Here is a 16,733-nt window from a genome sequence, read left to right on the forward strand (position 1 = left end):
GACATAGAGGGAGGAGATATAGAGGTGAATGAGGAAACAATACTGAATAAGGAATTTGATTTTGGATGGAAAATGAGGGCATGCGACTAATTGAACAGCATGATGAGAGTACTGCATCACCCCAAAAACGCAAAGGAACATGGGATTGAATGAGAAGAGTGCAAGTAGTCTCGTGAGGTGTCTATTCTTCCTCTCTGCTACTCTATTCTACTGAGAGGTGTACGAACAAGAAGTTCGATGAATAATTTCTTGATGAGTCAAATTGTTGAAATTGGGAGGACATAGTTCCAAGGCATTATCAATACGAAAGGTACAAAGAGAGATTGAATTGATTTTGTAATTTAGCACAATAGCTCTGAATATAGGAAACAATTCAGAGCGATCTTTCATTCAGAAAATATAGGTACATCTTGAATCATCAATGAAGCTAACAAAATAGTGAAACCGTAAGGTTGAACTAACTCTACTAGGACCCCAAATATCATAGTGAACTAAGAAAAAGATAGAGACTGCACGACTCTCAACACTATGTTGAAAGGTAGTTCGAGTGTGTTTTCCAAGTTGGGCACGATTCACATCTCATGTGGACAGACTAGACAAACTAGACACCATCTTATGTAGTTAGAACAAACTAGGATGTCCCAAACATTTGTGAAATATGTCTTGGACATGCTATGAAGGAGTTAGGAGAGGTAAGGTAGTGGAAGCCTCGTGATTCATATCGTACACTAATTGTTTGTCTCGTACTATAGTCAACAACAACAACAACAACAAACCCAGTGTATTCCCACAAAGTGGGGTGGGGTCTGGGGAGGGTAAAGAACAACAAACCCAGTGTATTCCTACCAAGTGGGGTCTGGGGAGGGTAAAGTGTACTCAGTCCATACCACTACCTCCAAAGAAGTAGAGAGACTGTTTTCGATAGACCCCCGGCTCAAGATAAGGAATAATAAACAAAAGCGTAATGAAACATGAAGCAAGATGGATTGCATCACTCAAAAAGGATTAAGACTTGTCTCGTGCTATAGTCATTCATGATAAAAGAGTCCTCAAGAAATAGTATGCCACAATTTAGGGATCAAGTCAAATGATTAACCGATGCAAAACTAAAAGGAGGGACATAAAGAACAAAATTTAAAGTGACAGCGGATAGGGGATTAGCTTGCTCGACGCTTTTTTCTTTGGTTTGATTACCATTGGCGAAAGTGACAGTCAGAAGAGACTCTGCATAAATAATATTTGAAAGAAGTGATTTATCACCAGAAATATAATCAGAAGGCACCAGAGTCCATAACCAATGATCCAAAGATAGGAGACACTATAGTTGAGGCTGCTGGTAGAGTTGTCTGCTTACTTGCTCGATACTGAATATATTCATTATTCCTCTTCAGATAAATAAACCCACTAATTATTTGTGGTGTTATTCTGAGCAACATGAGCATTTTTAGGTGGTCAATCATGCAAAAAATAACATATTTTATGAGTGTGTCCAATCCTATTACTTCCTCCGTTTAAAAAAGAATGACCTACTTTCCTTTTTAGTCCATTTAAAAAAGAATGACCCCTTTCCTTTTTTGACAATACTTTAATTTCAACTTTTCACATGACATGTTTAGGACCGCAAGATTAAACGGCATTTTGGTACATTTGGCATAACTTTAATTTAAGACCACAAGATTCAAAAGTTTTCTTTATTTTCTTAAATTTTGTGCCAAGTCAAAGTAGGTCATTCTTTTTTAAAAGGAGGGAGTACAATAAATACACGTAGGTCGAGAATAACTTATGTCACAAATGTGTCCAAGCGTATTACTATAACTACACTTAGGTCAGAATTCCAAAACAACCTCCCCCTCATTGTAGAAGATTGTGACATCTGATTTTCTAATCTCCTCATTAAGGGTTCATACTTAATTACAGGACTAAATGAAATCAATGTTGTCGAAATAAGCCTGGCATTCCCGGAACTATGCTGAAGCGGACAAATTAGATTTGACTGCTAAAACGAATCTGAGAAAAATTATATTGGTAGGGTCAAAATGATGGCGCCAACTGAATTTTTTTTTTGGAAAAGTATCTCACGTCCCGGCGCGTGGTTAGATCACCAAAAAAGTCTCACCTCTGATCGACATGTGAGGACGCGTGAGATGGTTTTTTTTGGTGCTTTTGGCTGGGCTTTTGACACTGGAGAGTAGGTACCCACTACCCAGTGATGGTATTGGTTTTTGCACAACACTGACGAAACTAGACGATGACACAAATTAGCCCTGACAATCGTCGGAAATTGACGCATGGTGACCTGTTTGACTGAGTTTCTCGCCAATGCTCTTGTACGGTTGTACCATGTGAGAAATATAAGAGAAGAATATTATTGAACTGCTCTAATACTACATGAAAGCTCGAAACGGGAAAACGCGCGAAAAGTAAGGAAATGACCTGGAGGGTCATTACAAGTTGTGCCTTTTTGATTTAGTTTCCAGGGCTTATGAAAATTGGTTTGGACCAAATGCATGCTTATTAGACCTATGAGTTTCACAAGACCTGCATTTGACATTTTCCTTTATCAAGTGCAAGCTGATCTTGCGTTAATAACCTTGACACTGCATACTGGACCAAGGAGAGTGCTAGTTCTAATCACTACAAGTGAATAATAGATAAGCATTGCATAGCCAGCAACCCTTTCTTTGCAGTTTGTTTGGCGTACTTCTTCGCTCTATCCCCATAATGAGCCTTTCATAAAAATAGAAATCGTTTGCATTTCCTAGAATCTATACCAGTAAGTAGTTTTAGGGGTTGTTTGGTTTGAATACAAGTTATACTGGATTAGTTATGATGGGATAAATTATTCTGGAATTAATTATGCTAGATTATTTCTAATTGAGTGTTTGGTTTGTTGTATTCAAAATAATATGCATTGTATAATTTCTAAGAATAAGTTAATTGATTACAAAAATACCCTCCACCTTATTTAGCTTTTTTAATATAATTTCTTTTCAAGCTTTAGTTGTTCATTCTTAAAAATAATACTTTTATCTTATTTAGCTTAATTTTTTTTGTGTGTGCATATCCATGATTATGTCATGTGTATTTAAAAATAAAACTTTCATCTTATTTAGCTTTAATTTTCTTGTGTGTGCCTTCCCATGATTATGCCGTGTGTGTTTAAAAATAAATCTTACATCTAATTTAGTTTGAAATAAAAATTCCAGCCTAAGTTTGTTAAAGTAAAAGAGGATTTGTTATTTATGTTACTTCATTTAAACACATATCACTCATATATTATAAAATATTAAAATTATCAACAGTTTAGTTGATATGTACAATATCAATTTTCAAGTGATTGAAAAACTATTTAATTTAAAATATGTAATTTAACAATGGAGTTAACATTTTTATTATTCTTAAGAGAAATCAAAATGTATAAATAAACATAATAATTAGTCAAATAAATTCAACGTATAATATATTCATAAATAAAAATTATATTTATATAGTGTAATTTTTTTAATAAAAAATATGATGATTTATCGTAAAATAACGAGTAGTGGAGGTTGTGAATGTTATTATATATGGTATTAAAAATATTGTGATTATGCATGGATGTGAAAAGTGATTATAAAAAGGGTTTGTGGGGATTCAAGGATAACTTATCCTAGTATTACTATACCACCAAGAGGGAGGGATAACTTATCCCGGTACTAATTAATAATCCTGGGATAAGTTATCCCAAGTTGTACAACCAAACAAGAAATGATGAGGCACTAAAATTTTATCCCAGGATTATTTATTCTTATCCCTTACACCAAACGACCTCTTAAAGTTCTACTTTGGACTCGGGGTAATATTTGATGCAACTACTCTTCTAGTCATACTCACTCAACAAATGTACTCACTCAACAAATGTACTTGCGTCTGTTGCTATTCAAAGGTCAATAGCTGTTGATGTTTTCAGTCAAAACTGTGATGATAATGAGTTGGTCAAGTATGATTATAGTTTCTGAGGAGTAAGTTCTCTCTCTTTAGTTTAACATTTGTCTGCTCAATTTACCTAGATTTTTTGCTATAAGCTGCTTGCTATTACCAAGTACAATTGATTGCAAACATCACCATCCTATTTGTCTCTAGTAGAGTGCAGGAACCATGTGCCATTATATGGTGAATGTTGTATTTTTATTGTGGCTTCCAAGTTCAGATCTTTTTCTTATTTGCACGAGTATACCCTGTGCTTTATGTTTTAGGTGAAGGTAGTGTTTTTATTATGACATCTACGTCATTAGCAGGTTGCTGATGTGGGCCTTATACTTGATATGATCGGCATGGTGCTAGAGAACATTCCAACAAGCACCGTGGCAGCTAGATCAACGATTGCAGCTGTGTATCGCACAGCACAAATTGTTTCTTGCATTCCAAATGTGTCTTATTACAGGAAGGTAACTAGAATCTGTTGTTGAGCTCCTGATTCATTGTTTTGTAACTTTTATGTAGCCCAAATGGTATAATCTGCTTTCAATCCCCCTCAGGCTTTTCCAGATGCTCTCTTTCTCCACTTGCTCTTGGCAATGGCACACACTGACCATGAAACACGAGCTGGAGCACACCATATATTCGCCACTGTGCTTATGCCACCTGTCAGTCCCTTGTCATCTCTGCATAGTAGAAATTCTTCCCAGAGTATTCTAGTCCAATCACCAAGGAAGTTGGCTAAGGTTAGAATAAAGAGTTTCTCCATTCAAGACGGAAATACAGATGGAAATGGATTTAGAGATGGAGAAGTGGGAGAAGAAAATGAAGATGGCAGTCGCCATTCACATCAATCCGGTGACTCTGAAAGTCAATCCTGTGGCTTCAAGGATGGCCTCTCTGACAGGAAACCAGTATGGAAGAACTAACGTCTCTTGTTTTATTTGCAAGAAATGTCCATGAGTTGGTTTCCTTTTAAGCTTATTAAATGTCTTATAATCTGGAATACTTCAGGAGCTTACGTCGCTTCGGTTGAGTACTCACCAAGTGAGTCTTCTGCTTTCATCTATCTGGGTTGAGGCAACACTGACTGATAACACACCTTCCAATTTTGACGCGATGGCCCAAACATACAAAATTGCTCTACTTTTCACTCGATCAAAGGTTAGATCCAATCTCTTTGTTGTATGTTAACGTTTCTTTGTTCCAGTTTTCAGTATATTCTTTTTGATAAGCTAAATAATTTTATCTACAATTGAGGAAAACCCGTATACATGTCATATACCCAAAGGAGAGAACCTACATCAAAATATGATTTTCAACAAAAGAGGTACAATCTTCTATACAAATAGGAACCCCAAAAAGAAAGGCAAAATGCATAACTATCCCCCTATCCTATCGATCATTTTTTCAATTACACACCTTTCCTTTAAGAAGGTCCTATTACCTCCCTAAACTTATTTTTATCGTAATTATTTTCACCTTTTATGCTGAGTTGGACAAAAGCGTGAAAACACAACCTTATATCGCGTAAAGCAACATATTCGTTTCCACTCTATTGACGTCGATTATTAGGAGAAATTATCCTCAAATGATTAGGATTGATTGACTTCTTCAACAAATATGGCTTTCATCGAGAGAGAGTGAATAAATGTAGGAATTTGGGAAATATGTACTGTTTCTTTTTCATTTAATTTTTAAAGACTAAATAATAATAAAATAAAAAAAGAAAATGGGTTGGAGTCATTTTATTGGTGCGCGTCTTATGTAGTCCATTTATTATAACTATGACATTTGTTCAGCTCATCATAAAAGGTGGATATAATTACGGGAAAAAAAGTTTAGGGGGTAATAGGACCTTCTTAAAGGAAAGGTGTGTAATTGAAAATGTGATGATATAATAGGGGGTTAGTTATGCATTTTGCCAAAGAGAAACTAGAGATAAAACACTACTTTGCTTTTTTACAAAACCTAGTTCCACCCCTTCATAGGCCCTTTTGTTTCTTTCTTTCCAAATTATCCACATGATTGCTAATGGGATAACGTTCCATGCCCTCGATCATCTCTTCACCCTCGAAATGTTTTCTTTTTTATTTTGGATTTTTCTTTGTAGCATCCCAAGTGTCTAACTATCTAACTCTAATCAGAAATGCAAGGGGAAACGGTCAAGCATTTTGTCTCTCTTGTATGTGGTGTTTGGGCGTGCTTTTGAAAAAAACTTAAATATCTTGTTTAGTTAAAGTTTTTTCTCTAAAAAGCTGAAGTTTCTTGAGGAAATTTATAACCAAAAAATTCTTCTCATTTACACAAAATTCAGAATACTTCAAGAAACTACAACTATGCAAACACGTTTTCTCTTGCATAAACTATTTTCTCCAAATAAATATTTGACAAAGCTATTTCAAAAACTACTCCGAACTGTTTTTGGTCTTAAATTGCTTGATCTCCATCTTCTATGTCGTTTTGCCACTGTTTTCATCAATCACATTATAGTTGGTCTTGCTAATTGCAGAATTCTAGTCACATGGCGCTTGTTCGGTCTTTCCAGTTAGCCTTCTCTCTAAGGACTATTTCGATGGATAAAGAAGGTGAGTTGGGTTCACTATCAAGTCCCACCATCTTGCATATTTGGGAGTGCAATCTACAGTTATTTAGTTGGGGTTCAGAGATAAATTGATATCAGTAATACGACCTAATGAAAACTTCAATCACTTTAGAATTTCCTGACTGGGTACTTGAATAAAATTTCTGGTTTTACCAGCATTATTGTCTTTTGTTGCAAATATTGACTTATCATTTTACTCACTGCTTATTGAAGGAGGGTTACAACCATCTCGAAGGAGGTCGCTATTTACTTTGGCATCATATATGCTCATCTGTTCAGCAAGGGCGGGCAATCTCCCTGAACTAAGTCCTGTGGTGAAATCATCACTGACAGATGAAATGGTTAATCTCCCAAAGCTCTCTGTGTTTACGTTCTAGTTTGCTGGATAAATAGTTGATTTCTTCCAATCTTGCCTTTAGGCCTAATTTGATTAACCCTCCATGTTTTCTAATATATATAGTTTGTTTATGTTTTAATCATGCCATAAATGTTTGGTTAAATAGGTTGATCCTTATCTTAAGTTGGGAGAAGATGTGAGGCTGCAAACCACATCTGGTAGTGAAGCATATGGTTATGGCTCAGAGGAAGATGATATTGCAGCTTTGAAATCCCTGTCAGCAGTAGAGTTAGACGATGAGAAATTTAAAGAAATCATTATGTTGCACTTCACAACTAAATGCAGAACATTTTCAGAGGTATTAATTTCTTAGCTTTCTCTGAAATTTAATGTATGATGCAGGTTTTTGGTAACCTCATACGTGGCGGGGAATTTTTCTTTGCTGCCAGGCCAGAGAATTATACACGCTAATGCTATTTTCTTGGGTCACTAGTAGCTAGTTTGATTTGTTTGGTGAATACAGTTATGATAGAGTAAAAAGAAGATTGTTTCAAAATATAAAGAATGATATAGACAGCATAAATGCGTCTTCTTACATTTGTACTTTGGTAAGGAATCCACCATGCCTCATTTTTAAAAAAAAAGGTGTCTTGGTAAGTTTGATGGAAGATTGTGGTTGACTCGGGTTGATCAATGACATTACTTGTACATTCTTTTACGACACTGACTTGATGTTGTATTGATAAAATATATCGATTTATTAACAAATTACAGAGTAGAAATAGAAGCAGGTTGAAGAAAATCAAGAAAAATAGCTTCTTGTTTGGTTCTAAATCACTCTTTTGCCTACTGATATGATAACATTGTGTCAATATAAGATGATTCAAACTGTTACCTGAATTCGATGATATTAATATTCATCAGCCACATACTAAGGCATGATTCCGAATAGTTTATCTTCGAACTGGTTATATATCCTTTTAATGTCAAAGGAGAGCTGTTGGAGAGCCTCCTTCTCTCAGACTCTCTTAACTGCTTCCATGAGCTTTCTGCTACTGTAGGATGAGAGTATTTGATTGGAGCGTAATCTGCTCAAGTTATAAACATGTCTGCCACTGTTTATGCAAAGTCATAGGAAAAATGGATCCGCTGTCAATATAGTCTCTTGTTTTCCTCTTCCATAAAAAGTCTCTGGTAATGGAGCGATAACTCCTGGTAGGGAGCGTTCCTCCTTTTATGGGCATTATGTGGTATGAATATGGATTAGTTGGTCAGTAGGTTCTGGATACCAGGTGGTTATACCCAAACAAATCCCTCTTATATCTTAAACTATTAAATAAATGTGTTTCTTTGTAAATCATGAGTTTCTTAGTACAGGGTTTGTTCTCATCTTCTTCTAGAACAGGATGTTTAATTTTGGCTACTGTTTTCCAGAATGAGTTATCAAACATAAGAACACTGCTCCTGGAAAGGTTTGAACCGGATGATGCATATCCACTTGGGATTCCTGTGTATATGGAAACGCCTCACCCCTGCTCTCCACTTGCTCAGATTGAGTTCGAGACTTTTGATGAGGTTGTAGAGGAACCACCTTGTGTATTTTGAGATATACATTTATTTATGTCTAGTTGGTTACTTTTTTTCTTTTTGTGGTGTCTTAAAACTTTTCTTCCACTCCAATGGTGTTACTTTCAGATATGCTTTCTAAGAGAGGTGATTGTGTTTCTTCACTCTTATCAGGTCATGGAACCTCCTTCCCTCATAGATGAAGAAGCAATTTCTGATGCTAATGGAAGCCAATCAGGTCGAAAGACATCCCTGTCCATCAATTCCCTTGACATTCTAAGTGTTAACCAGCTTTTAGAATCGGTGAGTAACTGCTTTGAAGAACATGTTTTTATGTTCTAGATTAGTCTATGGATAGGTTTACTTACATATTATTGACATTTTAAACTTTGAAAATCTACTTGGTCTTTGCACTATTGCAAGGAGAGACTACAAAGAGGGAAAGAATAGAGAAATGTGTCTGTATACTCGCCTTTACGGGACAACTAGGGTTCAGCCTATTTTTTGTCTTCCCATTGGTGAGGCAGAATAACCAAAAGGGATGAAATTGAATGATCTCCCCCGCTCCATTATATCTGTGTTCAGGCACGACAGGCACGACAGTGGTGCCACTCCATTGTATTTGTGTTAAGGTACGATAGTGGTGCTGATCAGGTTACACGGAGAATATGCTCGTGTGCCTTGGAAGTGGATGCATTAGTTGATGGGTGTAGATGGAGATATAAGAAGATAGGAAATGGAGAAGAATAAGATGACACTGGAGATAGATAGGAAGTGCAAAAAGGAAAAGAAATTTGGTCCACTTTCTCCACTTCTCTATTCTGTTTCGAATTGTGTTGAGGTCGTAATTTGTAGGGAAACTAGGGTACACAAGCCTACGAAGAAAGTAATCTTTTGCAAAACTCTAAAAGTTCTTGAAATGATGAATATGAAAGCCAAAGGAACATGAAAACAAAAGAGAAACAACATCCCTAGGCAAAGTGTTATTGACACGACCCGAATCGGGGCCTTGTCGTAATGAGCATCCCAAGTCCAACAAGGTTCAGAATCACCCCCGATACCCAACCCCAACCAATCATCAAACAACAAAACAATAACCAAATCCATAACTGTTCCATAACGTATCCAAGTCCACAATTTGTCCATACAAAGCCTCTAAAACAATTTAAGAATATCCGGTCGGGACATGCCCCCGACCATAGCCAAAACCAATATCCTAGTCTAAATCAATAAAGACATAAGAAAACTCAAAGCAAGAAATGGAGCCTTTCGAAGTATGGAAGCTCACCACTTTAAGTCAACACAAGCTATCCCCGAATCCGAGTCACTGAACAAGAAGTGTGATAGTATGACCAACACCTGCATCGCGTGGGGATATATCGTCGAAGATGGTTAGAGGTTGGAGCGCTAGTATGTAATTCAATGGTAAGGATAATATAATGCCAACAGTTCAAAACCAATCATCCAATGCACATAACCAATGCAATATATATATATATATATAATATATGTATATATATATATACACCATGCCGGGCCAGGGAACAATATTAGCATGAGCGTTGAAAACATTAACCTGGGTTGTGTAGCATAACCATCATATATCAAGGCACCCACGGGCTATATGGGCCCAGCTCTCCCCTAGCTGGAAGGGCCTCAGTGCGTGTAGCCGCACGAACCAGAGAATATCCATAACCGTATATGCCTATATGGGGGACTCGAACCTCCCGGCATAATCAAGGTGACTTAAGCACCAATACATGTATTATGGGGGACTCGAACCTCCTATTCATATATTCATTCGGGGGACTCGAACCACCCGGTCATAAAGACACCCGCACCGGCTAGCGCGGTCTCCAGTGTTACTCCTTTGGACTCCGCTTTCGCGGCCCAGCTACACATCCCGCTTTAAAGCCCAATTTAAAACCATCATTTCACATGCACAATCATTAAGCCAATTACTTACCAAAGGCACTTCATTGGTATCGTCATACCAACACCACTTGCAAGCGTACAACATGCCATTACCATTATCAATCAACCAATCATTTATTTGTCTTTGGGACTGAACCCATTGTCCAATAAAAACACTAATTCAATTCAAAGTTTAGGGACTCGATCCCATTATCTAGTAAAGACATAAATCAATTTAATGTTTAGGGACTCAAACCTTTTTAGCCAATTATACCACCAAGGTTACCATTTCCAACAAGGCCTTCACGAAACCGTTTACCAACCATTCATATTCGTTAGGCCAATGCCTTAGTTCAAAACACTATTTAACATGTGATTAGTTTATTCTCTTAGGCATTTTCACAAACACTTTGAGGGCATACCATTACCAAGACCAAAACCAAAGTAAAAACCATCAAGTTTAGGGTTACCCATTGCCCAATTGTTAAACCACTATTACCAAGCAACCACATGTGCAAAACCATCCTTAAAACATGTATAAACACAATTAAAACCAAGAGTAAACACTACTCAACAATATGCAACAAAACCCTCAACATTGGTTTTCAAAACCGCCATTAATGAATCGTAAACAAAGCTTTAAACACATGATTTTCATGAACTAACAATGAGGGAAGAGTCACATGCCTTATTCACGAAGATTCACGGAAAGAACTTGACTCTTGAGCCTCTAGATGAACACCTTGTAGAAACCCTAGCCCAGTCTTCAAGAGAGAGTTTAGAGAGAGTATTAGGAGTGTTCTGATCCTTCAAAGTGTGTTATGAGAGGCTACAATGTGTTTTAAGATGTGGGGTCTTAAGGGTTTTGGGGTGGGAAATGTCTAAAATGTCCTTAGCTTAAAAGTTGAAAATGTGCGCAGGAGGGTACGACTCCCCCTTAACTCATACATACAACATATAAGTGGTACCACCACTCGTACCCTAGACAGAATGTTGGACTCCAATCCTATCCAACATATGACCCCAAGGACCAACTCGTATCCATAACATACGATTGGTACCCATAAACCGTACCTTAGGCAGAATCATCTAGGCTAGACATCAGACATCATACGGTTTGGACTATATATCTCGTACCCTAACATATGACTAGTATGATGCCTTCTCGTACCTTGGACAGTAACCAACCAACACTACACTGAGTAACATACGGCCAAGGACTTCAAACCGTATCCACTCCATGCGAGTGGTATGATGCAAGTCGTATGATGCACAGAAAGTTCAAAATCAAGAAATTTTCTAAGAGTCAAAACTAGGGTGTTTCAGTTATGCAAAAAGAAGTAACATCCCTAGGCAAAGTGTTATGCTAGAATTCAAAAGAAGTTCCTTTTTAAGGAGGTCATATGCAGTTTCATCCTCAATATCTTCCAAAGTACTCTTTGGCTTTTGACACAATACCCACTTGTTTTCCTTATTTAAAATAATAAACACTTGTTTTGCTTTATCCTTGGCCTCTTCCTCTCATTTTTACCGCTCTTCTTTTTGCCATTTGGTATTTTATGATTTAGTATTACTAGGAGGATGCAATTTAATATTACTATTGTGAAGAAACATACTTGAGCCGAGGGTCTTTCAAAAACAACCTCTCTACTTCCACGAGGTAAGGAAATGGTTTGTGTACATTTTACCCTACCTAGACCCCATCTGTGGGGGATTACATTGGATATGCTATTGTTGTTCCTTTTGCAACTCAGGTCTCTCTTTTGTTGTGAAAAAACCATTACCATGTTCAACTCTATCATTTGTTGTGACAAATTATTAACATCGTTCAACTTTATCATTTGTTGTGACAAATCATTAACATCGTTCAACTCTCCCCTTCCTTTTTTCTCTTAAGAGTTGCCACTTTCTCATCTTCTCCTGCCCATTATTTCTCTCACTTTTTGACATTTCACTTGATTTTCCCATTTTTCTTGGAATAGTGCTTATTATAGGTGAAGCTAAAAGGAGCAAGAGTATGCTTGTTCCTCCTCAGAGAAATCCATACTTGTTGCTCTACCATCATAGATGACTTCTCTATCAAAGACAAGGTCTACCAAGCAACCGATGACATATTTGCATACGAACCACATGAAATAGGGCTTCATCTATGTACTTGCCAATTTTATAATACAATCACTTGCTTGGTTGCCATTAACTTACCAAATTAATTCAACCTTGAAGATATTATGGTTGAGGGATGTTTCAATGTATTTAAACCCAAAGTAGTATCAATCAAAGCAGTATGAGCCATATTGTACAACTAACATTATCAACAATCACCGTACAAATATTAGGAACAAATTTCCTTTGGAGAATAAAGCGATATTAAGTTCATTATCCTGCATAATTTCATCTTCACATTCATCAATTTCACTTGGAATATCATGAGCCACGGTGCTTATCATCACTATTATCTGTAAATAGAATTATCTTTCGATTGGGGAATTCACTCATCATATGCCCTCTGCCTAGAAATTTGAAAAACATTATCATGATTATTATAAGATGAGGTTTAGCCAACTTACTTCCATCCAGCCTTGCTTGTATTAACATTGGTTGCAGTCTTGTTTGCCATCCTTAGATTTTTCTTCCCCAAGTGTTGGTAGAAGTCTTTTTCTTGCTAGACTTAAGTTGCTTCTTGACTTAAGAGCCTTTTGATATGCCTTATCTAAGTCTTAAAATGAATGAAGCTCCAAGAATTGGCAAATTCAATGTTGATGCTGACTAGGAACCTTGTAACCACAAGGTGATCATTATCAATATGTGCCCTCCCTCATTCTTGTGATTCCAATTCATTTTGACAATCTATGTACTTAGTCCTCTTGTTGCAAAGTGTAGACTCATGAGAATGTTTTTTTGATAATAATTGGGCACATATCTTTGATCTCGTAGCGTGACATCCCATCGATGAATAGGCCCAAGGCCTCTCTTTGCCTTTTTTGGGTTACTTTGTCCCACCAAGTTGATGTAGACCCATCGAATTTAGTTACCACATACTTAATTCCTCCTTGCATCTACAACATTATTTGAAATGAAGATCCTTCCAATCGTAGTGACCCTTTCTAAGGAATGCACATCTGATCCTTATCCAAAAAAAAGTCAAAAAAGGAATGCTCACGTTGAAGTTTCTTAATCCTATATCTAGCTATTCATCATGATTTTGCCTTTGAAGTTTAACCAATTCTCCTCTCATTTTTGTTTCCATTTCTAATGAAAATGAACTTCATTCTCTGACTCATCATCACGATAGTCGTTTTGCGGTAGTGGTGGTGGGGATTGATATTTTTTTACCCTATCTTGTTAGAGTGGAGGTGGCGGCGGCGTGCGGTAGTGGCACATTTGCTGGTTAAGAAACTTGAGATGGTGTGATAATAGAAAGGATGAGAATCTCAACACTAGAGTATGAACTAAAATAAATACGGAAGCAAAACTATGAAACAAGAAAAGATTAGATTAGAATTAAAAGATATTGGAAAATTCAAAGAAATAGTTTCAAGAACCTCTAAGAATGCAAGTTCTGAAGATTGACAACATTCAAATGATAATGAATTGGTTATTGGATTGGATGAACCAAATGCCTTTACATGAGAAATGAATCAAACTTTGAATCGGATCTTGACCGTCTCATGATTAACGTTAGACAACAATTAGTATGCTTACTAACCGTGTTAAGAGAATACGAAGAAGAAACAAAAGATATCAAAGAAAAGGTATTTTGCTACCTTGAACTATGAATTAGTTAGGCTGAAAGATAAATCCACAGATTAGCCCCGTTTGGATTAAATTTACTTACTTTTTGGCTTTTTACTGCTCTCTCTCTCGTTACTGTAGCCAACGTTCACTAACAAACACTAGCCCTTGACCGGCCGCCGTCAGCCGGCGATGGCGTCGGAGCGCCGGTAGCAGGTAAGGATACCCCTTCCCTCTTTCTCTCTCCCCAGTTCTCGATCTCTACCCTCTTCTCTCTCCCCCCCTTTCTCTGTCTCTCTTCGTCGTCGAAACTACCTTTGCTTTCACCAGCGGTCAAGGTCACTGGCCGCTCAACTCCGGCGACGTAAGCACCGCCCAGCTCCGGTCACAAGCAATCAATTCCGGCGGGTTCATCTGAAGGTTCTACTGTTTTCGTTTGTAGCGGATTCCGACAGTATCGGCTTTGACTCTGGTGGCACTCCGGCGAAGCTCCGGCGATAATATTCTGGTGATCAGTTTCTGCATCAGTCTGCGGGGATCCAACATACCTCGCAGGAAAGGAGGACTTGGTCTACAAGCGTAACTCGGTGACTTCTAACCTTTGTTATTTCATTATTCGTATTATTCTAGTATTATCTCCTGTATCTTGACTTGCGTTTGATTTGTTGATATTGTCTGTTGTCGTCTCTTGCACTGCTTTTTATTGTTGGTTTTGCTGTCCTTGGTGCAAGGTCGTTAATGTGCTTTATAGTTCCCTCGGTGAATTCTCACCTTGAACCCTAATTCTTTATTTATTTATTACTTTATTCCGCTAGCATCTGGTGTGCTTGAATATTGGTTGCATTTGGTGCTTTGCGTGTGCCGTTTATTGTTATTGGATTATTGCTGTTTTTAGTCTTCGCTGTACTTTGTGTTGAGTAGTGGCTTGGGGGGCTCATGGTGGTTTAGGGTCATGTCCTGGGGGTCATAGGGGGCTGGGGGTGGGCTAGGTTTGAGATGCAAAGTGCAAGGTATTAAGGGAGGGGACAAAAGAGGTGATAGTGTGAGGGTAGGGTTGTGGAACATTGGGACCTTGCAGGGTAAGTCAATAGAACTGGTTAAGATTCTTAGGAAGAGAGATTAATATTGCGTGTGTTTAGGAGTCCAAGTGTGTAGGTTCCAAGACCCTGCAGGGTAAGTCAATAGAACTGGTTAAGATTCTTAGGAAGAGAAGGATTAATATTGCGTGTGTTCAGGAGTCCAAGTGGGTAAGTTCCAAAGCTAGGGATGTAGATGGATACAAGTTGTGGTATTCAGGTAGTGATAGGCTTAGGAATGGCGTAGGTATCTTAGTGGACGAAGAGCTTAGGGAGCTGGTAGTGGAGGTTAAAAGGATTAGAGATAGGGTTATGACTATCAAGTTGGTCTTGGGGGGGGGTTGCTTTGAACATCTGTAGTGTGTATGCGCCTCAGGTGGGCCTGGATGAGAAAGAGAAGAAGAGTTTTTGGGAGGTTTGGGATGAGGTGGTTAGAGGCGTGCCTAGTTCGGAGAAGATTTCCATAGGTGGGGATTTCAATGGGCACATCGGGTCTTCACTGTTAGGGTACGATGATGTGCATGGGGGCTTTAGGTTCGGGGTTAGAAACGATGAGGGAGCTGTTCTTTTGAATTTTGCGAGGGCCTTTGGGTTGGTGGTAGTGAATTCCAGCTTTCCGAAGAAGGAAGAGCACTTGGTTACTTTTCGTAGTAGGATAGCCAAGACTCAGATTGACTTTTTGCTGCTTAGGAAGGGGGATAGAGCTTTGTGTAAGGATCGTAAGGTAATCTCGAGTGAGAATCTTGCAACCCAGCATAGACTCCTAGTGATGGACTTGGGTATCAAGAAGGGTAAGACTAGGCGGGCTGGGAAAGGTCGGCCTAGGGTTAGGTGGGGTAGCCCGACTCCGGTTAGTGCTTTGGAGATAGGGGCGAAGTTGGAGGGGTTGGAGGTGTGGGAGGGCAGGGGGGGACGTGGATAGTATGTGGGATAGGGCTGCTGGTTGCATCAGGGAGGCTGCTGGTTGGGGTGTTTCGAGAGGCGGGTTTGGAAGGTATTGGGGGGATTGGTGGTGGAATGAAGATGTTAAGAAGAAGGTCGAGATGAAGAAGGCGGCTTATGCTAAGTTGGTTGAGAGTAAGGATGAAGAAGAGAAGCGGGTGAGCAGAAAGGAGTACAAGGTAGCAAAAAAGGAGGCTAAGTTAGCAGTTACGGCTGCTAAGATCGCAGTTTTTGAGAGTTTGTATAAGGGGTTAGAGGAGAAAGGCGGGGAGACAAGGATGTTTAGGCTTGCCAAGGTTAGGGAGTGGAAGGGTCGTGATTTGAACCAGGTGAAGTGCATTAAGGGGGAGGATGATAGAGTTTTGGTAGAAGACGACCTCATTAAGAAAAGATGGCAGTCCTATTTTCATAGGCTCTTGAATGAGGAGGGGGATAGAGATGTGGTGTTAGGGGAGTTGGAGTATTCTGGAGAGATTCGCGACTTTGGCTTTTGTCGGCGCTTTAAGGTAGATGAGGTCAGTGAGGCTATTCACAAGATGTGAAGGGGCAGGGTGATGGGGTCCGACAAGATTTCGGTGGAGTGTTGGAAGTTCTTTGGCGGGTC

At 38.5% G+C, this 16,733-nt stretch overlaps 1 protein-coding gene across 5 annotated transcripts in view; it reads left to right on the forward strand.

The window, feature by feature from the left end:
• Nucleotides 1-16,733, forward strand: part of LOC107847362 (protein SEMI-ROLLED LEAF 2) — a 51,981-nt gene that overhangs the window by 12,062 nt on the left and 23,186 nt on the right. For 4 of the 5 annotated variants that reach the window (XM_016691567.2, XM_047398998.1, XM_047398997.1 and 1 more), the window contains 8 exons: nucleotides 4,278-4,427; nucleotides 4,518-4,871; nucleotides 4,972-5,121; nucleotides 6,470-6,545; nucleotides 6,776-6,903; nucleotides 7,066-7,257; nucleotides 8,334-8,474; nucleotides 8,640-8,768. In XM_016691567.2, the coding sequence (XP_016547053.2) occupies nucleotides 4,278-4,427; nucleotides 4,518-4,871; nucleotides 4,972-5,121; nucleotides 6,470-6,545; nucleotides 6,776-6,903; nucleotides 7,066-7,257; nucleotides 8,334-8,474; nucleotides 8,640-8,768 (1,320 nt within the window). Of the gene's footprint in view, nucleotides 1-4,277; nucleotides 4,428-4,517; nucleotides 4,872-4,971; nucleotides 5,122-6,469; nucleotides 6,546-6,775; nucleotides 6,904-7,065; nucleotides 7,258-8,333; nucleotides 8,475-8,639; nucleotides 8,769-14,553; nucleotides 14,699-16,733 lie in introns of all 5 variants that reach the window. The other variant, XM_047398999.1, reaches the window with a different exon arrangement.

This window comes from Capsicum annuum, chromosome 11 (genome assembly GCF_002878395.1).
Source record: "Capsicum annuum cultivar UCD-10X-F1 chromosome 11, UCD10Xv1.1, whole genome shotgun sequence".
Lineage (NCBI taxonomy): Eukaryota > Viridiplantae > Streptophyta > Magnoliopsida > Solanales > Solanaceae > Capsicum > Capsicum annuum.